Source organism: Oncorhynchus kisutch, linkage group LG3, assembly GCF_002021735.2.
Source record: "Oncorhynchus kisutch isolate 150728-3 linkage group LG3, Okis_V2, whole genome shotgun sequence".
NCBI classification, from domain to species: Eukaryota; Metazoa; Chordata; class Actinopteri; order Salmoniformes; family Salmonidae; genus Oncorhynchus; species Oncorhynchus kisutch.
The window spans coordinates 39,092,112-39,119,022 of record NC_034176.2 but is presented as its reverse complement, the minus strand read 5'-3'; the positions used below and the strand labels follow the sequence as shown (position 1 = coordinate 39,119,022).

The 26,911-nt window shown below is 44.3% G+C and overlaps 1 protein-coding gene across 2 annotated transcripts in view; it reads right to left on the bottom strand.

Moving 5' to 3' along the window:
• Positions 1-26,700, bottom strand: part of LOC109873947 (tenascin) — a 52,992-nt gene extending 26,292 nt beyond the window's left edge. For both annotated transcript variants that reach the window (XM_031805785.1, XM_031805795.1), the window contains exons 1-10: positions 26,304-26,700; positions 13,203-13,786; positions 11,637-12,857; positions 10,213-10,476; positions 9,416-9,531; positions 7,377-7,530; positions 4,634-4,903; positions 3,765-3,950; positions 2,035-2,124; positions 1,099-1,362 (exon numbers count right to left, since the gene is read on the bottom strand). In XM_031805785.1, coding sequence (XP_031661645.1) covers positions 1,099-1,362; positions 2,035-2,124; positions 3,765-3,950; positions 4,634-4,903; positions 7,377-7,530; positions 9,416-9,531; positions 10,213-10,476; positions 11,637-12,857; positions 13,203-13,689 — 3,052 coding nt within the window. In that variant the 5' untranslated portion in view covers positions 13,690-13,786; positions 26,304-26,700. The remainder of the gene's footprint in view (positions 1-1,098; positions 1,363-2,034; positions 2,125-3,764; positions 3,951-4,633; positions 4,904-7,376; positions 7,531-9,415; positions 9,532-10,212; positions 10,477-11,636; positions 12,858-13,202; positions 13,787-26,303) is intronic.
• Positions 26,701-26,911: the final 211 nt, after the last annotated feature.

Genomic DNA, 26,911 nt, shown 5'->3' with positions numbered 1-26,911 from the left:
CCATCCCAGCGTTTTCCATCCCAGCGTTTTCAATTTTGCCCATAGCCATACACATTACTGGCTACCCTGTTACATAACTGGAGGACTTTCTTCTCAAATGTTTGGTTTGGAAGCACCCTGACCACTGGGGCTAGCAACAACAAAAAATCACAATCATCTTTTCTTTTTCTTTCCTTAGTTTCAGTAAAATAAGTTAAATAAACCCACATTCAGTTAAATTAAAGGCTTGAGGGGGGAAACAGAGACAGACAGAAAAGTGGTAACAATGAATTCAATTCATTGCCTAGGTTTGGCTGCAGGCCTCGAGAGCAAAACTGAATCTTTGGTTAATGAGAAAAAGGGCTGGGGTCCTACAGTACGAAAGCCTGCAGTACAAAACCATATAATAAAAAACCCTACAGCACCAAACCTCACAAAACACAGCCCAAACTCATTCTCACAGAATAAAAAAAAATTACTTTCTTCCATACCCCTACGGGTAGCATCAACATGAATGATGGACAGTGTAAATCCCTCCTATAGCTTTTTAAGATACAGTAAGAGATTGTTGATAGTTAATATACCTGGAAGATGAATAGGGGTAGTGCTAAGGTATAGCCTAACATAATTATTTTCTAAAACTCATCATGTGAAGAGATGTAGCCTAGTCGTCCAGTCTGTTTGTGCTTTCGCCAATGAAGATAGATTTAAGTCAGACACTGTACATACAGTCTGGAACCAGGCTAGGAGAGGTGTACTGTTAGCCTGGTTCCAGATTAGCTTGTGCTCTTGCCAACTCATCATTGTCAAGACAGTTATTGTCAATTAAATTGAAGTTTTGGCTTGACAATTACAGTACTGTTTACACTGACCTGTGGCTCGTATACATACTGTACATTCTGAGACCATAAAAAGATATGTAAGGGACCAGGTTTGGAGAGGTTCTGTCCACACTGACCTGTGGCTACTGCAGTATGGAACCATATACTGTAAATAGAATATGGGGACACTCAATATGGCCGCCAGTCCTCCCATTATGGCATAACTGACCCGAATGGGGATACCTGCTCTATTCATTCTAACTCTATGTATGGGACCAAGGCTAGAGACTTCACTGACCTGTTGCTGCTGAGATGGTTGCGGTGCCACTCTGCTTGTGTCCCCTCTCAGCGGTCAGGGTTATAGTGTACAGCATGCCAGGCGTCAGGTTCCTCAGGGTGTACTTGATGTCATTGGAGAAGGGGGTCAACTCAGCCCTGTACCCGTCGGCCGACACATATAGCAACTTGTACTTGTCGATCTTAGCCACCGGCTTCTGCCACACCAGCACCAACTCGGTCTCAGTAGAAGACTCCACCTCAAGGTTTTTAGGCGCATCCAATGCTGAAGATTAGAATAAAGAAGGAGAATATAGAACAAATCATATGAAATATAGAAAGAGAATATAGAACATAGAAGGATAATATAGAACAAATCATATGAAATATAGAAAGAGAATATAGAACATAGAAGGATAATATAGAACAAATCATATGAAATATAGAAAGAGAATATAGAACATAGAAGGATAATATAGAACAAATCATATGAAATATAGAAAGAGAATATAGAACATAGAAGGATAATATAGAACAAATAATATGAAATATAGAAAGAGAATATAGAACATAGAAGGATAATATAGAACAAATCATATGAAATATAGAAAGAGAATATAGAACATAGAAGGATAATATAGAACAAATCATATGAAATATAGAAAGAGAATATAGAACATAGAAGGATAATATAGAACAAATAATATGAAATAGACAAAGAATATAGAATACATAATATAGAAGGAGAATATAGAATAGGAAATATAGAAGGAGTATTTCAGGCTAACAAGACTAGGATGTCTGACTGTAGTACAAGACAAGTGGAGAAAACTATTTGTGGATAGTAGGAGGTAAATAGTTGAATGGGAATTATAATTAGTAGATTCCTACTACTATCCATGACAGTAAACAACACAATGTATTTATTTACAATACAGTAAAAGTGAATAGATCTCACCTGTAACGGCATTGGTGGTGGAAGGAAGGCTCTCGCGCTCGCTCTTCACGGCAGTCACTCCCATCCCATACTCTGTCCCAGGTCTCAGGCCTACACAACACACAGACAAATAACACGTATTGTACCGGATGTGTGCAAACAGAGTATGAGGAACATATTTTTGTTGTATTGACCAATAATCAGGTTTTGATCTATGAAAATTGTGTAATAGAAAAACACTCAGCTGTTTGCAGCTAATAGCTTCGACAACAATGAAAAAGACTCAAGCACTTCAAGGTCTTAATTGCCTAAAAGAGATTCAAGCATAATTGGGTTTCAGCCTCTTCATCCTGGAACCTGTATTTGGAACCTCTATTTGCACTGATGGCTCTAGAAGAGGCTCTCTATGGGCCAGAAACAACATTTGCTGTGATATAAGAGGCTTTTGAGATCGCTGTGTGCGGTGCAATTAACAGCCCTCAGTCCAACTGCCCTTATTTCCTTTATTAACTCCCACAGAGGTCACTAGGCAGCCAAGCACCAGGAGTCTTGCAGCATGAAATTACACCTAATGCAGAGGAAACTCATTATCAATAAAATCACAAGCGTGAAGGCAATTACAGATAATAACTGTGTGAAAAAAGTGCTGAGGTGTGTGAGGATCAGAGAGGAGCGGAGGGGGACGTCAGTCAGCTAAATAGAAACACTGGGTGTGTCCCAAATGGCACCCTATTCCCTACAGAGTGCACTTTTTTATGAGTAGTGCACTATGTAGGGAGTAAAACACTATGTAGATAATGGAATGCCATTTGGAATGCACGCACTGCCTTATATACAGGGGATGGGCCTCCCAAGGACAAAGAATGGGCCTCAGACAAAGACACATTTACTGGTTTGGAATCTTTTTTATATTTTTTTCAAAGTAGGGAGCCTAATCCTTCAATGCAGTGGCACATGGTTTAGAAAAACACGTCCGTCCGCCCACCTCAAAGCATGGTGCATTCTGGGAGCCGATGCATGTGGATGAAAAAAGGCCCTCCCTGCTTTTCTTGTTTGACCAGGATGGAGCTCACATGGAATAACACTGTTGCTTGTTTCAATTTAAAGCCCAAATGCACTCTCCTTTTAGCTGTTTTCTAATAAATTGGGGGGCTTTTGTGGCAGGGCAAACGTTTCACGAGACAAAAAGAAACCAGACCATTTGGAAATACTGTAAGTGCATTGAATATAATGCAGAACATTTTTGAAAGAGGACCACAAATGCTTGGCGGCTGAATAGTTGGCAGAGCGCCACCGCCGTTTAGATTGAAAAACAATATCTATTCATTTACACACAGATAGCATGGTTGTTTTAAAGCTATCCTTTTTCCATCCTTTTTTTAAAGAGTTAATAAGTTAATGTAAACTCAAAGAAAACAAAAGTATCTAAAAACTGAAACTGTTCCAGAAGCACAGTTCACTTCCTCACTTCCTGTAGAGTGGGAAACGAGACTAGCACCACCACAGCATCCTGTAACTCTGGACTAGTGGGAGGGGTTCTGTCTTACCAAAGGGAAAGGAACACCGCCACAACCTCGCTCTCCAACAAAGCCGATTGAACTGAGGAGCTAACTGAAGTGAAGAGGAAGTTGTCTGGAAGAGAAACTCTTGGAGGGCAGTTGAAGTAGATCAAAATAACATCTTTATTGATATAACATTTGAGCCCTCTGCCTTCACCAGGGTTTTACAGATATTCAAATGAGATCACTTACCATTGATCTTGGCCTGGGTGGTGTCCATGGGTCCTGTAGGGAACAGCAGCTCCCCGTGGTCTCCTCCAGAGAGGGGGCCGTATTTGATGCGGTAGTTGTCTACTTTAGCCAGGCTGTTCTTCCACTCCAGAGTGATACTCTCGTCAGTCAGCTCTACCGCCTGCAGATCCTGCGGGGCATCCAGGTCTGGAACACATCCAGTCACAGATCAGTCGGAGTGGGAATGGTATGATCCTTATGTAAATACAGTACCATGTAACAGAATTTTGCAACCCTAGTGCTGTATGAAAGGCTTGTTCCAGTATTCCCTATATAGCAGGATTGGGGTCAATTCCACAAATTAAATTATAATTCTATTCTATCCCTGTAAATTCCATTTAATTAAATTATTTGAATTCTGAGATAATTAAATTCCTAGAACTTCTACAAATTCAAATGAATTCCCTCAGGCTTTCAGGCTGATCTGTTCAGACAGCCAAGCTGTACTGGAAATATAGAAATACAAGTTGAAATGACTTAAACAAATCATGTAGTCAACTTTTGATACTGCATTAATTATATTAACTGGGACATATACAAATATCAATTAAAGATTAAATGTTTTACAATTCTAATTCAAACAGTCTAATTACAATTCAATTCCAATTGTGTAAATTGACGATTGTTGAAATTCAAATTGAATTCAATGTACATTCTCCACTTCATGAGTGAAATCAAAAATGTAATTGGAATTTCAAATTAAATTGGAATTGACCCCAACCCTGCTATATAGTGCAATACTTTAGACCAGAGCAATAATGGGCCTTGATGAAAAAGTAGTGCACTGTAAAGGGAATAGGGTGCCAATTGGGACATTGCTCGTGTCTTACCTGTTAGGAAGTTCTCAGACACAGGCACACTAGTCATCTCTCCCCTCTTGGCCATGAGAGACACCTCATACTCTGTGTCAGGGTTCAGGCTGCCCAGGTGGTACTGTGTGTCGCTGGAGGACAGCTCCACTGTGTTCCTGTCTGAGGGGTTGTCGTTGGGCCCGTAGGTCACGCTCACCCCGTCCACCACAGCCACCGGCAGAAACCAGGTCACCAGCGCTGTGGTGTCCGTTACGTCACGCACATCCACCTCTCTGGGCGAATCGATCTCTGTAGAGAGAGGAGGCCAGAAAAGGGGGTGGGATGAATACAGGGTGCTATTCCCTATATAGAGCAGTACTTTTGACTAGAGCACTATGGTAACGGGTCAAAAGTAGTCCACTATATAGGGAATAGGGTGCTATTTGGGTCGAATCCCATTTAATAAGCATTTAGTAAGCATTCATAAGGTTCGTGGGCCAGAGAAGGGGGTTTGGTTGTTAAATTAAGGCAGGTTGCCTATTTAGGAATGAACTGGGCAAGGGAGGAAGTGGTACTGGCTGCAGGTGCCCAGGTAAGATGCCAAGGATCGGGCAGAGAGACTTGGAATCCAGGTTAGAGAGTATGAGCTCTCATCAGAACCTTTGCTACAGGGTTGAATATGAATAGTGAGAGCATGTACTACCAATAATAGTTTGAAAACACTGCAATTTCTAGTATGCATCCATGCATGCGGTTGTTCATGTAAGTACACATCAAAACCTGGAGCATGAAAGGCACTTTCCCTACAGTGTGATGGAATTGATTTGTCACATTCAGCAACTTCAGGAAAGTCAAACCTTCTGCAAAAGGGAGATAAGACATGGAACCTGCATTGGAGCTTAACACAGATTTAACCCCCAATGAGACTGGCTGTGTGCTTGTGCGCGTGTGTGTGCGGTTCCAGGGTTGTGATTGTCTCCTAAGTGGTGCCTCCATCCCACACACATACACACCATGGGGGGAGGGGAGGGGGAGAGTGGGGGGGGGGGGGGTGGGGGGGGGGGGATCACTCCATGCAATTAGACCCCCAGAATGCAAATCCCACTACAGTATGTCAATGTGTGTTAATGGAAGACATAAAGAAGCCCTGAGTGACATGGAGATATAGGTGTGTGTGTGTGTGTGTGTGTGTGTGTGTGTGTGTGTGTGTGTGTGTGTGTGTGTGTGTGTGTGTGTGTGTGTGTGTGTGTGTGTGTGTGTGTGTGTGTGTGTGTGTGTGTGCTTAACACCACCCAGTGTGGTGCTCAGGTTCCATTGTTCAACAGCTCCATAGACTTCACACACATTGTAAATACTAGTCCTATAGTAGTGACAGTCAATGCGTTAACTTATAAACTACCCATCCGATCCCTAAGAGGAGAACGTCAGGTAGCTAATGGCTTCTCCTTGCCTTGCTCCGTTTACTCTGACAAATTGGGGGCTGTTTTCAAACCATAAATAAGCAGAGCCTGACCTTGCTTTGGGATGGAGGTGAGGCCATAAAGGTTAGTAGAGAACCTTGTGAAACATTTTCTTAAGCATATTGAAATTGCCTTATTCTGATTGGTTGTTACAGAACTCTCTGGGGCAGCGTCAAAAGCTCACACTCTGTTCAGATCCCATTTAAGTGCTGAAATGTTCCACAAATCTTTAAAATAATATATATATATATATATATATATATAATAAAACACCATTCCCGAAGACTACTAGTCTTGAATGTTTTGGTGGTGAGCCACCTAAAAATAGCTTGGCTGGTGAGAGGGTTGGTGGGAACCAAGCTGGCAGTTGGAGTATAGTTTCAACCCCAAAACCTGTAGTTCTATTGATCCAAAACCCAAAATACTTCTCACTGATACAAGCCATTAGCCTTGATAGCAGCACCCTGATGGAGATATTATTTCCTCATAACTGTTAAACCTTCCAAGGGGTAGTGATGGCTTTTTACTGCCTCTAGTAAATCAAGACGATGATATGAAAAGTAATGAGCTAATCACTCAACGTTGGAACTTCAGGATGCCTTGGACCGACTGTCCGATTGCATCCTCTTAAATTGTACCCTGTTGCCTACATAGTACACTACTAGTCCCATAGGACCCTGGTCAAAAGTAGCACACTACATAGGAAATAAGGTGGCATTTAGGACAGAATCTCAGAGCTGCAGGAGAGGGGATATTCAAGAAATCTATTGGATCAATGTGACAATGTGTTTCTGTGTGTAACTTTGACAGCTGAAAGCTGCTTCTGAGTCTGTCTGTATTGATTGAAATCATATTTAAAAATGTATGCAGGAGGTCAGAATGGCGTAAGGGGGGTTTATGGCTTATTCCCATGCAAATATGTCATGAATACAAGGATTACAGTAGACTTGATGCTGGCAGGTCCCTGTGTGAAGCTCTCCATATTTTGAATGAGTTATTTACCTGTAATTGTGTGTAGCCAGCATTGGCAGGCATGAAAAAAAATCTAATTCTGAATTAATTCTGAACATTTAATTCAAAGCTTCTTCAGAGATAAGACATTCAAGCCTTGAGGCATTAAATCAAAGGCCTACTGTATATATGATTCTGTAAACCTTGGGTATCACAGTGCGACCAGGTGGATATACTTGGAGGGGGGGGGGCTACCATCTACTCAGGCTCAACATTCAGGTACATTTTTCAGGTATAAGTTATTTTCAGGTACAAGTTATTTGCCTGGAGGAGTAAATTGTTGTCCTGTAAACAAATGGATATACACTCACTTGTGAAAACGTTCTTGCGTGCCGGGGGTCCGCTGGTGTTGTTCTTCACCACCTCCAGTTTGACCTCGTACTCCTGACCAGGTCCCAGCCCAGACTGCTCGAACATGGTGTCAGGGCTGCCCAGGGAGTTCAGAATCTCCCCGTTCTCCTCTTTCTGCCGACACCAAACAACGCCAATCATTAAAATGATATGGCATGTTTCATAATGGCACAGTTCCCCTTGGGGATTAATTAAGTACCTATCTATCGAGTGTATCTATCATTACCCACCTCAAAGGCAAGCTTAGGCTTGAGCAGCTTCCCAAACCCTATTCACTTTACAGTGCACTACTTTTGACCACTGCCAATTGGGCTCAGGTCAAAAGTAGTGCACTATATAGAGAGTAGGGAGCCATTTGGGACAATCCCTTGGTGTGGGAATAGGTCAGTCACATCATACTCAGGGGTCCAGTCTGTGATGGTAGAACTATAGTAGGGTGTGTGGGGGGAACTGAATGTAATTAACTGTGGCTTTCATGTCCTAGGACTATTTCTCATAGGCTCTTGAAAATAAAAAAAGCTTTTAGAAACAATAATCATTCTGTGCCTCATGGCTGCAGTACATGGCCATTAGAGCTGTCAATAGAAGCCTCGCAGAACATTCAGTCACATTTAAACTTAGAGACTTAAAGAAAACAGTCTTTGGATACTGTCTCGGCTAAACTATTTTCCATGAAATACTAACCCTGTTTCGCATAATCTCCCTCTCAAATGGCACCCTACACCCTATTCCCAATATAGTGCACTACTTTTGACCAGGACCCATAGATCTATAGGGCTCTGGTCAAAAGTAGTGCACTATATAGAGAATTATGTGCCATTTGGGACGCAGTCACATAGCTAGGGCAATTACTGAAGCTTGAAGTGGGTGTCTGTCCTGTTATGGGGCGTATATGGTTTCTTCAACAGGGAAACAGGGATAATGATAGGCTGTGGGCTTCTGAAGATCTCAACCTCCTCCTTGTGGAATAGGTAGAGAGAGCTCCATTAACAACATGCAATGCACCATGGGAGACAGGAGAGGGGCGTGCTGCCCACTCACATTGTTTCTGAAGATGAATGGTCTACTGTTGCTAACTCACAGTGTTTCTGAAGATGAGGGGTCTACTGTTGCTAACTCACAGTGTTTCTGAAGATGAGGGGTCTACTGTTGCTAACTCACAGTGTTTCTGAAGATGAGGGGTCTACTGTTGCTAACTCACAGTGTTTCTGAAGATGAGGGGTCTACTGTTGCTAACTCACAGTGTTTCTGAAGATGAGGGGTCTACTGTTGCTAACTCACAGTGTTTCTGGAGATGAGGGGTCTACTGTTGCTAACTCACAGTGTTTCTGAAGATGAGGGGTCTACTGTTGCTAACTCACAGTGTTTCTGAAGATGAGGGGTCTACTGTTGCTAACTCACAGTGTTTCTGGAGATGAGGGGTCTACTGTTGCTAACTCACAGTGTTTCTGAAGATGAGGGGTCTACTGTTGCTAACTCAGTGTTTCTGAAGATGAGGGGTCTACTGTTGCTAACTCACAGTGTTTCTGAAGATGAGGGATCTACTGTTGTTAACTCACAGTGTTTCTTAAGATGAGGGGTCTACTGTTGCTAACTCACAGTGTTTCTGAAGATGAGGGGTCTACTGTTGCTAACTCACAGTGTTTCTGAAGATGAGGGGTCTACTGTTGCTAACTCACAGTGTTTCTGAAGATGAGGGGTCTACTGTTGCTAACTCACAGTGTTTCTGAAGATGAGGGATCTACTGTTGCTAACTCACAGTGTTTCTGAAGATGAGGGGTCTACTGTTGCTAACTCACAGTGTTTCTGGAGATGAGGGGTCTACTGTTGCTAACTCACAGTGTTTCTGAAGATGAGGGATCTACTGTTGCTAACTCACAGTGTTTCTGAAGATGAGGGGTCTACTGTTGCTAACTCACAGTGTTTCTGGAGATGAGGGGTCTACTGTTGCTAACTCACAGTGTTTCTGAAGATGAGGGGTCTACTGCTGCTAACTCACAGTGTTTCTGAAGATGAGGTTCCAGCCATCAAAGGGGATGTCCAAAGGGTCCCACTGAACCTCCACTGCAGTCTCCCTCACTGATGTGAACTTGAGACCCTCAGGCGCAGGAAGATCTAAGGGGATGAGACGGACAAATAAGACCATATTTGATGTTCTGTTTACTTAACCCTCAGGACACCCAGCACATGGCTACATCTCAAATGGCACCCTATTCCCTATACAGTACACTGATTAGACCAGAGCCAGCCCTATGGGCTCTGGTCAAGGTAGTCCACTATAAGGAATAGGGCGCCATTGAGACCCAGACATGGACTCACGGGCAGCTGGTTCCAATGACGGGTAGATCAAGGGCAACATTGAAAAACTGCACCATCCCAGGTACAAATGAGTGATTGAATGAAATTACATTGGCAACAGATTTTCGCATTAGCCCTGTAATCAATTTGTTGATATTAAAAGTTACATTGGATTTTTATTGACTGCCCTTAATGAATGGCATTTTTTGCATTACCCATAGCAGTCAGGCATCAACGGTGAAGGTTGTACAGTGTCCATATTAGGACAGTCTCAGTCAGACTTTAGTCAGCCTTATCATGAGTGCCTGCTGAGACAGAGAATGTCCGAAAGTGGGCACCGTAGAGGTGCCTGATGGCTCCGGGGTGAATTTTTACCCTCGGTACAGATCTAGGAACGGCTTCCCCTACCCAAATCCTAACCTTAACCATTAGTGGGGGAAATGCTAAACTGACCCAAGATCAGCATCCTGGGTCAAAGTTACACTACTCCTGACTTACGTGTTGCCACCCTGGCACTGACAGGGACACTCCTCTTGTTGTTGAGAACAGCGAAGACACTGATCAGGTACTCCACACCAGGCTCCAGCTCACTGATGGTGGCAGTCTTCTTGTCCCCAGGCACACGCATGTCCAGCTCCAGGCCCCCAAGGCCAGTTGGCACATAGGTGACCAGGTACTCTGACACCTGCATCTCATTAACCCAGGAGAGGTCCACTGTCTCCGGGGTGACCTCTAGCACTGTCAGGTCCTTGGGTGGAGACACTGGAGAGACACAAAACAACAACATGTTGGGGGACATATTCATCTTTTTAGAAGTGATAATTGTTTTTTGTTGTTTATATCATGGAAGCTTGTATATATCATGGAAGCAAGGAAATTAAAATGTCAAGATAGGCTAAGTGAATATTTTTTGTATGAAAATTACAGCAACACAACTACAGTTCAATGGAAGGGGGGCTTTAACAGTATAATTTGACATTTTTCTCTGATCGGAGTTATTTTGTGGCGACTAATGACCTAACTTCAACCAAATCATCAATTCTCCATGTTGAAGCCAGTGGAAAACTTCAACCCATATGCCATCATTCGACAACCACATTAAACTGCAATATTATTAATTTAAAGCAATATAAACAATGCTGTGAGGCCAGACACATTAGCATTCCAATGAATGTCATCATGTGGAAATGTTCCTTAAAAATATCAGCCAACATAAACAAATGACATCACATCAAACAATTCTCTCATCAACCAAAGGATCTCTCTTTCTCCTATATAGTGCACTACTATTTACCAGAGCCGTATTGGCCCTAGTCAAATATAGTCAGTGGTGGAAAAAGTATCCAATTGTCATACTTGAGTAAAAGTAAAGATACCTTAACAGAAAATGACAAAAAAAAAGTGAAAGTCACCCAGTAAAATACTATTTGAGTAAAAGTCTAAAAGTATTTGATTTTAAATATACTTAAGTATCAAAAGTAAAAGTGAAAGTATAAATCATTTCATATTCCTTATGTATGGCAAACCAGACGACACAATTTTTTAAAATTTATTTTATTTACAGATAGTTGGGCACACTCCAACACTCAGACATCATTTACAGATTAAGCATTTGTGTTTAATGAGTCCGCCAAATCAGAGGCAGTAGTGATGATCATGGATGTTCTCTTGATAAGTGTGTGAATTTGACAATTTTCCTGTCCTGTTAAGCATGCAAAATGTAACAGGTACTTTTGGGTGTCAGGGAAAATGTTTGGAGTAAAAGAAAAAGTTTTCAAAAATATAAATAGTAAAGTACAGATACCCCAAAAACGACTTAAGTAGTACTTTCAAGTATTTTTGCTTAAGTTTTTTACATCCCTGAACATAGTGCACTATAAAGGGAATAGGGTGCCATTTGGGACGTAACCTGTGTCTCTTACCCTCAGAGCAGTCTTCTCCGATGAAGCCTTCGTTACACAGACACACTCCGTTCATACATCTCCCCTGGTCCTCGCAGTCTCCTGGACAGGTCAGCAGAGAACAGTCCAGGCCCTGGAATCCCTCGAAGCACACACACTTCCCGTCCACGCAGTAACCCCTCTCCAGGCAGTTATTGGGACACGTCTTCTCATTGCAGTCCTCCCCAGCAAAGCCCTGGTTGCACACACACTGGCCATTGACACAGAGGCCACGGTTCAGACAGTTGTTGGGACAAGTCAGCTCGCTGCATTCTTTGCCTGTGAAGCCCACAAAGCACACACACTTGCCATCAACACACTCGCCGTGTCCCAGGCAGTCTTTGGGGCAGGTCTTGATGCTGCAGTCATCCCCCGCAAAGCCTTTACTGCACACACACTCTCCGTTCACACAGCTCCCTTGGTTCAGACACTTCATAGGGCAGGAGATTTCAGAACAGTCCTCGCCCTCAAATCCTGCATTGCAGACACACTCTCCATTGACACACTGGCCTCTGTTGCTGCAGTTGTCTGGGCAGGACAAAATGGAACAGTCCACTCCCTCGAAGCCTGGGTCGCAGATGCACCTCCCGTTGAAACAGTGGCCTCTCTCAGTACAATCGTTGGGGCAGGTGAGCTTGGAGCAGTCTTCCCCGCTGTAGCCGGAGTGACACACACACTGGCCGTTTACGCACACCCCGCGGTTGTTACAGTTGCTGGGGCAGATAGGCTCCCCACAGTCCACTCCTGTAAAGCCCTCTTCGCAGAAGCAGGTTCCGTTGACGCAGCGGCCGCGGTCGTAGCAGTCGTTGGGACAGATGAGCTCGGAGCAGTCGTAGCCCGTCCACGGCTCGTCACACACACACTCATCGTCCACGCAGCGGCCACGCCCCAGGCAGTTGTTCAGGCAGTTGGTCTGGGAGCAGTCGTTCCCTGTGAAGCCTTCCTCACAAATACACATGGCGTCGATGCACTCCCCGTTGTCCCCACAGTCCACCTGACACAGCTCCATACTGCAGTCATCTCCATAGAAGCCCTCGAAGCAGACACACTTGCCGTCGATGCAGCGCCCCTGGTCCTGGCAGAAGTTGGGGCACTCAGACTCGGTGCAGTTGGGTCCCTTCCAGCCGGGCTCACACACACAGCTGCAGGTCTCAGTGCTGAAGTTACCACGGCCGTTGCAGTAAGGCTTGGTGGCCACCTCACCTGAGGAAACATGGAGGGATTAACACAAAATTCAATTTAGGTGATTATAATAGTAAAAGTTATACCACAAATATTATGCAAAAAGACAAAGACAAGTCTGAATAGGGGTTATTGATCTTTAGAAGAATTAAGACCAATCTAAAAATGTTATCTAAATCGAAAGTACAACTAACTGCCCCGAGAGCAGTTTCCACATCCTGGTCCTTTTGTTTTTGTCATAGCACTAACATATGTTATTCAATTAATCAACTCATTATCAAACCTTTCGTTGAATCAGGTGTGTCAGGACCAAGATTGGGAAACACTGGCCTAGAGTGTCTGTAGACCGACTGTACTATACTGTACCTGTAATCTGAGCTCCACAGCAGCTGGTTCCACTGCCACACTGTTCTCTGAGGCTGGACAGCTCAGACTCCAGCATCTCCAACCTGCTCAGGATGTCCTTCATGTCGTGCATGGGGTTGTCACAGCCGCACGCCTGCTTGGGAATGTTGATGCGGTGGGTGAACACGATCTGGTTCTCCCCGTCCGCCGTGTGCTCCAGGTGCTCTGTGGTCTGCATGTCCGACTGGACTGGACTTCCTTTGGGCTTGATCTCGGTTCCTCCGGGGCTCTCCACGTCTACGGAACACAGGGAGCTGGAGGGGACATTGATGTTGTAGATGTGGTTAAAGACCACTGGCTGGTCAGGGTGGGGCAGGGTCATGTTCTCAGAGGGGTCTCTCAGGGTCTCTCTGCGGTGGCGGATGATCTTCTTGACCAGGCCAGCGCTGGAGAGCTGGAGCAACACGGTCACGGTCACACAGCCTAGGAGCAGGCCTTTCATCACCATGATGACCAGGTCCTGTCAAGTCCTGCTGGGAGAGCTTGTGATCTGTCAGGAGAATGGAGTCGTTCTATCTGTGAGATGGCGAAGATGCCCTTGTATCCTAGAATCAAAGAAAAAAAGAAAGCCTAGTGTGAATCGAAGCCGAAGGTTCAGATAAACTGTATGTAAGAGAGAGTAGGGAAAATAATAGGAGAAAGATTGGAGAACAGTAGCTACTTTATTTATTTATAAAATATTGAATGCACAATCTCAACCCACTCTCAATTCTCAAGTTATGAAACTCATTGTTCATCTTGACATTTCTAGTTTGCCCTTACTAGCCAGTATGGATCTGGCAGGGACCAACACACAACAGCCTGATTCACTTCAGATCATGTGGCTACAGTGAAATGTCAAAGTATCCTACTAAAAGCAATTAACATTCCACAGTCTCATTTAACAGAATACCTCCTCCAATACATGATCCTGTTGCTGCCTGTCTGTCTGCCTGTCTGTCTGCCCTGCCTTTCTGCCTAGTTATCTCCTTGCCTGCCTGCACCCCATCTCAACCCCCCTGCTCACAGTGGAGGAGACAGACATTTTCTCTGAGGACCAACACTGCAGGGGCAATTACTGCAGGGGTGGCGAGTTGTGACCTTGAGTGCTGCGGGATTTTATTCTCTGTCCGGGTTTCTCATGACAGGCTGCCATGAACAGCAGGCAACACCTGCATGTGGGGAAAATGGAACTAACCTTCTCCCTCCCCTCCCCTTCCCGACGCCCCAGACCACAACCCAAGCTGACAGATTAAAAACCGGTGAGGGGGAGACCATCTGCAGGGTTCCGGCTAGCCTTGCAGCACACCGCGCAGGGTTGGCCGGGTGTTCAGGGCTTGCATCCCAAATGGCACCCTATTCCCTTTATAGTGCATTACTTTTGACCAGAGCCCTGGGCTGTAAAGGGAATAGGGTGCCATTTGGGATGCTCTCCAGACGAACATTCAGTTCAATTTGGTAACATGATTCTTTCCACACCAAAAGTTACTGGGCTGTTTCTCTAGGCTCCCGAGACATGTTGCTTCTTTTAAGAGTAACGGTCTGCTGGAAAATGTGCTGAGATTGAGTTATGGTTTGGAGGCTGGCAGTAAAACCTTGTGGTCTGTCCTTTGATCTTGTTGTTACATAAAAAATACATGTTAGTGAAAATATGCCCCTCTGTGGGCAACAGAGCTTGAACGGGGAGCGTACATTACATGTTCTTTATCAACAACAGAACAAATCTGGACATATGGAAGGGGTTTGTAAAGACAATGCTGAACAATCAGGAATTAAGTAACTTTGTGTAAGTTAAGAGTGACATACAATTCAACATGTTTTTTTACCTTCTCATTATTGGTCAGTATAAGGGGGAGGGTAAATACACATTTAACAATGGATTTCCTGCCTTCAAAAAAAGAGGTGTTTCCCCCTAGCTAATTACACAGTAATATTTTATTTTACCTTTATTTAACTAGGCAAGTCAGTTAAGAACAAATTCTTATATTCAATGACGGCCTAGGAACAGTGGGTTAACTGCCTTGTTCAGGGGCAGAACGACAGATTTGTACTGTGTCAGCTCATGGATTAGAACTTGCAACCTTTCGGTTACTAGTCCAACACTCTTACCACTAGGCTACGCTGCCACCATGTATTTGGTGTTTCTCACCTTCAGTAAGAACAGATACACAGGTTGCTCTAAAAGTAGGATTGCTTTCAGCAGTCATAATAAAATGTTCTCCATATGTTCCAAAAAGAGACAATTGTTGCGACTCAACACCAATTCAACATTAACTAGACATGAGCCCCTAGACATGTTCCATACGGGTACGTCCCAAAGGGCACCCTATTCCCTGTATAGTGCACTTCTTCTGACCTGGTCAAAAGTAGTGCACTGTATAGGGAATAGGGTGCCCTTTCGGACTCAGCCATGGATATATTATGGAGGGAGTTCCATTATCGTGGGGTGATGAAAAGGGGGTTACCGCCTTGCCGCAGACAGGGTCAGAGTGACACAGAATATACTAACGGTGTGCAGCGAATCATAAATCTTCTCTACACACAGAGAGCGGGAGCCTGACAGCCAAGACAGCCACTGGCACAGGGAGGTCATGAGCAGTAGCTCCTGTGATGTGAGGAGCCACTGCTCTGCTGCTCTCTGCTCAGTCTCCTGAACCTGCGCTGACGTGTGATTAGGCTGTCTGACAGATGAGCTCCAGTCCCAGGGATAGAGCGAACGGGATCCCACGGCTGATCTCAGCTTCAGCAGCCAGCCCCTGATTAGACAGACAGGGATGAGTGCCTCCGTGATGGACGCACAGTAAGAGCACTAATGTAGCCTGCTGATGGGAGCGCTGAGATCTGGGCCCTCGGGGGCACGAAAAAGCTACCCCCCCCACCTCACAGGCATACATGCAGGCACACACACACACACACACACACACACACACACACACACACACACACACTTGCTCCGCTGTGCCTGAGCATCGCAAACCAGGGATTAAATCAACAAAATAGCCAGAAAATTGCTTTGAGTTGCTGCTAGGGTTTTAGTTCTGGGCGGATGGTTGGCTTTCTCACTTTGGAGGCTGGCTGGCTTCTCTCCACATGGAACACTTAGGGAACCAACCCTCTCTGAGAGAGCAAACTAGTCTTTGTGCGAGGCATTATTTAGCAAATCTGTGGCTTTGGCGAAACAAGTGGAAAGGAACCAAACTTGTATTTCTCAAATATCCATAGACAGTAGTCTAATATATCAACTACTTGCAACCATAATTTGATATGCTGCAACGGTTATTATTAGATGATCATTGAAATACACCAGACAGTTCTAGCCTTTTTCCCACCATGGGAACAGAGAAAACAACCTCCCCTCCTGGACTTCCGTCAGCAGACCCCTGTGGCCATGGCACTATGCTAATGCAGTTGGTTGCTGGCACACTCACTCGGACTTGACACAATTTGACTGCTGCTACTTTCTAATTCTCTCACTTTTATTTTACTCTATTGTTAGCTTCTCAGACGGCAACAAAGCCAGTTGGCTGCCATGTGGCCAATGTGTGGGGGATTTTACCAGGGGAACAAGAACCTGCTGGCTGGCACACATATTTAGTGCAAGTGATCTAAATTAGCCCAGTATTGTAAGAGTGCTGCTGAGCCGGCAACACTTCAGTTTTATACCCACCACACACAGAGGATAGCTGGGAATGGTTTCAAACAAAGTCCCTTCTTCCTAAGCTTCAAAACAAATTCTAATTTAAACTTTGCTGTATATACCGTTCCTTTGAAGCAACAATAATGCCTGTCATAGATTATAGAACAAGGTTTCCCCCAACATACATATGCAAAAGTTTGGATTGGTTAGATAAATGAATGAGACACAGTAAATCTCAAAACAATGAAGTCAGCATTGGTCTCTGATCATACAGTATCAGTGATGGGGATCACAGTTATAAGAAATAGTGTCAAGTGTGACAGTGCAAACTAAATTGACATGATTTTGACTGATCAAATCAGGATGATCCTGCACAAATCTACATGACGAGAATCTAGAAATCATATCAAACTGATGAACGGTTTTGCCATGTGGGTGTGAATACAATAAGCATGCTTCTTCCTGTTGCATGGAAAAGAAGAGACTGTACGAGACAGAATTGAGACCCTGCAGAGATGAAAGCCTACTCTGTTTGTAACGTGGTGTTATTTCCTCTGTATAAACCACGTTTCCATCCACAGTTGTCATGCGAGTAGAATCACACCGTATAAAAAAATACACCGCGACAGCTGTGATGGAAACGGGCAGGTTCGGTACATCTCCTTCCCATACGGTACCTTCCTGACTTCCTCATTAGTGTCATGTATAAACCATGGCGCTGTGTTATCCATCTCCAAACTTACCATTACAGTACCAAACGTTCTTTCTTTCTCTGATAAATAGTCCTTTCGTCTCTCCGCTGTGTGTTGCATTTGGAGTCTTGGAGGATCTTAATCCTTCAGTAAATCAAGTGAATGCACTTATTTAACACAAAGCAGAAGGAAGAGGATCAGGGTGGAATATAGGGAGTTAGCAAGAGGGAAAACCCGGACACTTCTACAGCCCATTTAAATCCATATAAGCTACAGTGGTGTATACCAATATTTGATTTCATTCCAAATGGCACTCTATTCCCTTTATAGTGCGCTACTTTTGACCAGGGCCTCAGGTCAAAAGAAGTGCACTATATAGGGAATAGGCCCAAGTTTTGACTTGTGTTAAGAATTTGCACTGTAAATGTTCAATCGCTTAGCATTGCTGCTACCATTTCTCACGTTCACCTCTAGTTTCAGGGGAAATAAACACAATATTTTGTCAATGATTGTTTTTCCAGTGGTACCATGTCTTTTTTTCTTTCCTTCTTTCAGACACTCAGGGCCGGACCTAGCCTTTTGGGGGCCCTAGGTGAGATTTTGTTGGGGGCCCTAGGTGAGATTTTGTTGGGGGCCCTAGGTGATATTTGGTTGGGAGCCCCCCCCCCATTTTGCTATGGGAAGGACAGTTAGCAATTTTATAACTAATTTCATGCAATTCTACTCTCGTTTTACCATGGGACAGAGAGAAAGTAAGTTGAGACCCTGACTGAGTTCCCTAAAAAAATATGCCCAGGGCCGGCCCTGCAGACACTGGAAGTTTTGAATTTTGAATTCAATCCCGTCAAGGATTTCAGACGTCCTATGCAGAAGCCAGGATTTCTTTCAAACTCAGCCCAGCCTGGCCCCCATGCTGGCAAACTTAATCATCACTGTAGTCTACCTTTACTAATACTCACTGTGCCATATGGTGCAGCCAAGATAAATCACCAGAAAACACCACTGTTCACCATGCACAGTGCAGGCTGTCACTGTGTAGCCCGTTTGGTGAAAGATGCTGGCTATCGATAGAGCAGGAAGGAAGGCAACCATCCTTCTGCACAGCAGGCATGTGTTTTATGACTTAAATGCAAGCTAATACAGATCATGATAGTTTGCTAATGATAAATAGAAGATATGCCTGTCGGATGGAGTATAAGGGAAGCATTCACATGGCTGGAGCGTGCTACTATCTAGTATCAGTAAGATAAACTCCACAACAAACAAACTGAATATTGAAGCAGATTGGCCCACTTGATGTGTAAAAACTGTAAATATTCAATGACTTCTTCAACCGACCAACTCCCCAGACTATACATCACCAGTATGTTAAACAGGGGAATGTGGAAAAGCATGCTTTTCTTTTCATTTCTGTAGAAATCATCAAGCTTGCCTAGTTTTGTAGGTCACCCATGACAACAAGGAGCTTTCCTTCTTTGCCACACACACTATTCCTTAATCTGGGTCGCTCGTGAGGAGATGAATGAAAAGTTATTGTCTGGAGGATCTTTTCACCTTGAGAGACGCCATACAAAATGTCTGGGTGGATGGACCAGGCTCAATGACCAGGAAACGTTGCTCCGTCAAACAAAAATGAATCATGCCACACTGCCATACTAAGAGCATCCATTCATTGCAAAGGCAAGAATAAATCGGCTAATAAGTAACTCTCTCATCACATGTCAAGATTCATCTCTGAAGAGAAGCTCCTCAATAAGGCAGTCCTACTGGCTGATATTGAAATGATTTATATGTACATAAATCATAATGAAACGCCTGCAAGTTGAAAGGGGTTCTACTTATGTCCTCTTCTGGAGCAGTTAAAGTATTGATTTGTTTCAATCCCCACCAAGGTCACAATCAGAGAGAGAGAGAGAGAGCGAGAGAGAGAGCGAGAGAGAGAGATCGAGCGAGAGAGTAGCTGAGGACAGCACTATGGCTGTGAGTTATAATCATCAAACACAAAAATGTATTTCCAGGACAACTCATAACATGGATTGACTGCAAAGAGAGAGACATGGGATCGATTGTCAAATTCAGCCCTCTGTTGCAATGTTGCTGCTCCTCAAAATGGGTTTTTAAAGTTATCACCTTGCAACAATGGAAGACTCTGTCCTCTCTGTCTCAACCTATCATACAGTGCACGACCTGTGCTGATATTGCACAGGGTTGAGGATGCCCCAGAAATTCATATTTGATAACACAGCGGATGAAGCAGTCAATCAATCTCGTCTTATCTGTCCAAAGGGAGGGGAGGAAGGCACCGCATACTGTAGAGCAGGGCAAACTTTTTCACTCAAGATTTTGAAATTCAACGGAGGGACGCATTTTTGGGGGGACCAATTGTTTGTTAAAATCAATTTGCCAGGGCTTCCCGAGTGGTGCAGTGGTCTAAGGCACTGCATCACAGACCTGGGTTCGATCCCAGGCGGGGTCACAGCTGGCAGTGACTGGGAGACCCATGAGGCGGCGCATAATTGGCCCAGCATTGTCCGGGTTAGGAGAGGGTTTGGCAGGCCGAGATTTCCTTGTCCCATCGCGAGACTCCTGTGGCGGGCCAGGCGCATGCACGCTGACACGGTTGCCAGGTGTACAGTGTTTCTTCCGACACATTAGTGCAGTTGGCTTCCGGGTTAAGTGGGCATTGTGTCAAAAAGCAGCTTGGCTGGGTCGTTTTTCGGAGGACGCACTGCTCTCGACCACCTCTCCCGAGTCCGTACGGGAGTTGCAGCGGTGGGACAAGACTATAACTACCAATTGGTTACTATGAAATTGGGAGAAAAAAAGCATAACATTTGTTTTTCTTTCTTTTTTTGTAAATGTCTTGCGTGCTGGATTAAAGTGCCGTACTTTGCCCCCACTTGCCTTAGAGGGATGAGGCTAACTGACGGGACTGACTGTGCTCATGACCTACAACCCTATAGGAGCCTCAAATGGCACCCAATTCCCTATATAGTGCTCTAGTTTTAAACGGAGCCCTATTGGAGTTGGTCCAAAGTAGTGTACTACATAGGGAATAGGGCGCCCTTTGGGACGCACCCTGCAACACAGTCCACTGCCTCCAAACAAGCCCTCTTAGTCTAGTCTGCTAGTGGACGACTGGACGCCGACGCCCCTTAGCCGTTTATTTTGTCTGGCCTGGACACCCTTAATAAAAGGGCAGTCGGTCGTGGCAGGTCAGGTTTGGGTTCGCTGATTGGATTGTTTTGAGCAGTCATAATAAACACACAATACACTTCCATTTGTACAGATGAAAGGCCTGGTGGGTCACAACACAGAAACGGACCCTGGCTGGTTATCATGTCTGGCTGTTGGACAAGTCACATTATTTCCGTATTGTGTAAATTTACATGGTGACAACTTTAGTTGAATAATTGCAGAAATGCAATTAAATCCCAAAAGATTAACTTTAAGAAACTTTAAATTGTAGGCGACTCTCTTTTAATATGCTGGCTTTTAAAACTAAGGGGAAAACACTCCAAGAAGCGAGAATATGAAATCAATTATGTGTTGCAATGTTTTGATTACTTCCCCTCTTGGCATATAGCTTATCAATTTCCCTCTTATGGGAAAGCATAAAATTACACAAAATGAAAATGAAATCGAAATATGGTCTGTTTTTTTTTCTTGGGATGAATTGGTTTGGTTTCATATAAATTAAGGCCCATGTTATTGGTCCTCTATGACCCTGGTGTATCTGATGGCACACATAGCGCGGGAGTGGGGGGTTGGTGTGTTCACGTCTGATAAGACAGGCCGGGGGTGGAGGACTGTGATACCAGCACAAACACTTATCTCGCAGCACTGTGCTACGTCCCAAATGGCACCCTATTCCCTATATAGTCCACTACTTTGACTAGAGCCCTATGGGGCCCGGTCAAAAGCACTGCACTATATAGGGAATAGGGTGCCATTTGGGACGAAGCCAATGCACTGCAGTGAGATCACTTTGCCAAGGGTGAACAGTATCACCCTGACGGAACCACAAGGTTGCCCTGGAGCCCTCCTACCTTATCTGACTGTTACAAAAATAAACACACATTCATTTAACAGAAAAGCCATTTCCAAATCTGACATTGAGATGCAAAGACAAAGTGTGATACTGTGAATGCACATGGGAGGTGACTGCCTTGGCAGATATCTGAAGACTCAATTCCATTTTATGATGTCAAGATTTCGCTCATCTCTGGACAGTGAGCCCATCAATATTCTTCACTGCTTCATGGCCCAACGTACAGTAGGTCCGTCTCACGCTGCTCTTATAGCCCAGTCCAGCTGGAGAGGATAGATACTAGTCATTGTTCATGAGCTCTTTTTTACATGTTGAGGACTGTTGACCTCCTGTTTATTAGTCTAACCTCATCTGCTGCCTTTAAAGAACATCTAATCACTCATTTTTCTAGACGGTCTTAACAACCTAACCCTCCATTAATTTATCCCACTTCCTTTCCCTTAGTTTGAGCAATTCCAATCAAATCTGCTTGAGTTGAACTGTATTCCAACTATGTCGTAATGTGGTGAAAAGGTATCTTATTGAGGCTGGCTGATAAACTTTCCAAGTAACCGACACCTTCCGTCTCAGGTCACCAAATCTAGCTGCAAGACGAACTCGACCGAGATCTGATTGCAGTACTATAACAAGAGAGCTAGGAGCTGTGTGGGCTTCATAATAGTTACCTCTAGAGAGTGATTTATTACTTAATGCCTACACATACAAAAGTGACACTAGGATCACACACGAGTGAAGGGAAAAAAAATCGGACAGCATGATCCAATTCCTTCACAGACATGAAGACAGAAGATACCTCAGCTAGGCTCTTTAGTGGCTTTATAGACCAATAACCTTCTACTTCCGGGACTGTGGTAGGCACAAGGCAAGAACAATCTGGGTGTTCATGTTTACTTGGGAGAGGAAACTATCTATCAACTGTGGACAGAGAATTCCCTTTTCCTGGAGAGGGAGCACCATGTCGTCTGGGGAGCGTCTCGTGGTGCTGCTCCCTGACTTTGCACTGTAGTAGTACATTCAGACAGAGGAAAGGACAACTTCCTCTGTCCTTGGTCCTAGTTCCTCCCTCGCAAGCTGCACTGGCAGCAGTCCAGTATTTCCAATATGGCAAATGTGTTAACAATGTACAGCAGACAACTTGATGAAAAGGTATAGAGTAATAAAAATTATGCTCTCTTCATTCACTTGCAAATTAATCGAAGGGATGTTCAGGTTATTCAAGGACATCCAAAGTACTGTAGACGTATCTTTTCAGGACTGAAAAGAGGGAGATTCTTCACAGCATTGACAGGCTTTATGACTTTCTCCCACCCTATTCTCTAACAGGAAGGAGAGGTTTTCCCACTCGGAAATCGAGGCAGGAATGTTGGCTGTGATATGAGGACATCTGGTTGTCCTTGTCGGCATGTCGATAAGGGCAGAAAGTGTGTCGCGTGTCCTAATGGGAAGCACTAGCTTCCATTCACACACTTGTATGAGCTATATAACCCCACCCCGGGAACATTATGCTATGGTGGGTGCATTCCAATATGTGGGGTCACTGGTGAAGGCAAAGAGTCACAGCCGTGTTATTAGCCACATGTGTTCATCTCTTGGACGCCTCCAATGCAGTGACTATGTTGGTAACACAGAGGCCCCGGAACACAGGCAGGCTGTGTCCCAGGGCTCTGGTCAACAGTAGTGCACTATTTAGGGAATAGGGTGTCATGTGGGACGCACAAACCGGCTGCCAGTGCTTCCCCTCTACTCAGCTCACACATTAGCATCAGAGGAGCATTAAAAACCATCTGCGATTTCTGCACTTTAAGACATTGGATTCTTTTGAGAGAATCTTTGTGTCTTTGTTCCCGTGGTGATGACTCATCTGTCGGGAGCTTTTTGTCTCAGAGGGGCCGTCACCACCAGGGGCCAATTCTGGGAGTGACATAGGAAAGAGGCCTTTTATAAGGCTTAATACATGCGTATGTGTCACTCAAATGTGTTCAGCAAATATTACATGAAAACAAAGCACAAATACGAAGCATGATACTACAGAGGTCAATTTACTGGATCGAAGGCTTAGTCTGTGTGTACATGAAGCAAATAGGTCCTCTCAAAGAGGTAGATTGATGGTATTCATTCATTGTCAATGGTGGGATTTCATGAGTCACAGGAACTCAAACTACTACAAGCACAAACAATTACTTCTTCACTCCAGAAAGGTTTTGGTCTTGCAGTCAAGCTCCACATTGTGGGCTATGTGTTCCCAGGTACTATGATCTGATTAAATCTCTGTGTTGTAGCTAACATCTGGCAGACAGACATGCCCTACTGCCAGCGGCTGGGACATACAAGGTGATATGCACGACTTCCTTATCAGAAATACCAACACACATTTACCAACCTGGAATAGTCTAAATGAACCGCAGCAGGTCATTATCTAGTCAATTACTTAACATCATTCAATTCAATCAATGAGACATATGCAGAAATGTAATTATGTCATACGGTCAGTGAGAGCAATGACTGTGCAAAGAGACACAGAGCGAGAGAGGGAGAGAGAGAGAGAGAGAGACTGAAGGGAAGGGGGGGGGGGGGGGGGGGGGTTGCAGTTGTTTGGTCCAGCAAAAAAAAGAAATCACCATTTGGTCCTGAGAATCATCCAAATTCAACTAATTTGCTATCCTTCCCTCTCCTCGTGGGCGTGTACAGACAAACCTCTTCAGGTCATTATGAATACACATGTAAAAACAGTTCATTTCTCCAAGTGCGTTGATTATCCAGCGTGGGGTGTTAGAGGATACAGCTGTCCAAACAAAGGACATTTCCCCACTCATCTCTGGCACTGGGTGTCACTGTCAATGGATCCTCCCTCTGCACATGGCAATAGGGTCATAAAACATTCCTACCCCAAGCCTGAGCAACCACCGAAGGCAAGCAGTCGGCACTCAAACACTACCAATCTGACACTGGCTGTACACACGTCAAGTATATGAGAAAGTGGTTGACAGAGGAAAACCTACATTGAAGCGTCATATGTCTTAGCTCACGGCGATAGAATAAAACCCACACAAATAAACCAAGATAACTCATGTCAAAATTAATCCCACAAGCATTGGAATCGTGTGTGGAAAAAGTTAAATATCGGCCAATTAGGCACTGAATATCATTGTGTTGCATGGGTTGAGCCTGTTTCAACCGTTATTTACCCAACAATGTTTAAAAGATTAGATGAGGTGTAAGTATTACATTGCATCTCCCCCTAATTTCGCAATTACCATCCAACAGACACAACCCTGGTATCCTGGGAGTCTCCTCCTTCACTGCACCCCACATCTCCATACATATACACACACACACAGTGCCTCAAAACACACAGAGCACACCACACAAATATCTCCACACACACAGACACACACACACACACACACACACACGCACACACGCACACACACAACTCCATATCCATCCTCTCCTCCACTCTCAGTCATCACAGTCACAGGGGTGTAATCTCTTTGTGGGACGTTATCGACAAACCCCCCCAATAAGCTCCTTACATCCCTAATTTTTCTCTCTGAGCGTGCTGATATATTTGACATCTGTGAGGAGTGAGGACCACGTGCACACACACACACACACACATGCTGAACAGCGTGAACAGTACATTGCTATAGGCTAGAGGGAGGGAGGGAGTCGGCGGAGCTGCCAGCAAGTACTGCGTACCGACCGTACAGTGAGAGAACCTGGAGAGAGGAGAAAGAGTAGATAGAGTAGAGAGAGCAGAAAGAGTAGAGATAGCAGAGAGAACAGGGAGAGAGCAGATAAAGCAAAGAGAGTAGAGAGAACAGGGCGAGAGTAGAGAGAGTAGAGAGAGCAACTCAAATGCACAGCATCTGTCTGTCTTCCGGGCTACAGAAGCCCGCTGTCTGCTGGCACACATTTAGTAGATTTACAGAGGGCTGGACAGACTCAGATCTGGCAGGCTGCAGCAGGCAGCACCCACGGAAACAACCATACCCCTATCTGTACTCCTAACACAACCCGAGCCGACCGCAACTGAATACAACACCTTGCAGAATTATTCAGTAGTTAGCTGATGTCTTGGATCCCTCAATTTACACATTTTCCTCTGTTCAGGTAAGAGCTAACCTCATCCTCAGGCTCTAGAGAGAGAGAGCCGGATGGTGGAGGAGATTAGGTAAGAGCTACATAGTAGAAGCATGTCAAAAATGTGGTGAACAACATCCTTCATAAACTGTAATGGGCACCTTTGAACATGTAAAGTCAATTTACTGTCGGTAATGATGGAACAAAACCTAGCCGGTCTCAGAAGTGTCTGCTTGTTAAATAATAATGAAGGTAAACAATAAAAGATCCCACTTCGATTGATGAAATCTATCTAATTACAATCCACAGTTTACTATTTCAAAATATGTTGCTATGACAATAAACAGCAATTTCTCTGATGTATCTATAGAATATGCATTGATATCTACATATTTTGCAATAAATACGTCATTTCCTGTGAAGATTTAGAAACCAAAATCATGAAATTGATTGAATTTTCCAATTTGATACTTCTCTAATATGAATACAAATCCACAGTCACAGTCACACTAACAATAGTCTTAAATTATCTGATTACACAAAACCTAGACATCAGCACTCATTCTATTTCGAACAGAGCGTCAAAGTGTTGCAGCCAGGTAAAGACAGGAGCAGCTTACCTTCTACTGAATTCACAGAATCTCTCCACTGGAGCTAAATCAATGTAGTAGAGTTGGGCTGAAATAAAACAAATGTTCTTGTGGGTCTGTCTTTGCCTTCTAAAGCAATGACAGTTATGTCATTTTCCTCTCTTTCTCTCAGTCACTCTATTCCTGCCACCTAGAGAGCCAGCCTGCTGATGCTGTAGCCAGTGAGAGAGAGAGAGAGAGAGAGAGAGAGAGAGCAGCCAGGAGATCTAGGGACTGAGTGAAAGAGAGACGGAGGGAGAATTCCCTTTCTCTTAAACAGTAGACTCTGCGGTCAGACCCCACTCCTACCTAGCGCTCTTAAATACCCCCCCCCCCCCCCAACCCTCTTACGGGAAGCTGAGGAGTTGAAACGGGATGCCTCAAGGCTGGCTCCTGCTCGCTCACGGTACAGAGAGGGAGAGAGAGAAAGGGACGGAGTAGACAGGGGGGGGGGGGGGGCATATTAGCCACAAAGTAAGGCAGCCAATGGGAAAAATGAGTGAATGCAGGGCCACATTAATATACAATTTTAGACTTGAATATAGAAGAGAAATGCAGCTAGTGACTGCCTCTGCTTTATGAGGATGATAATAATGGTG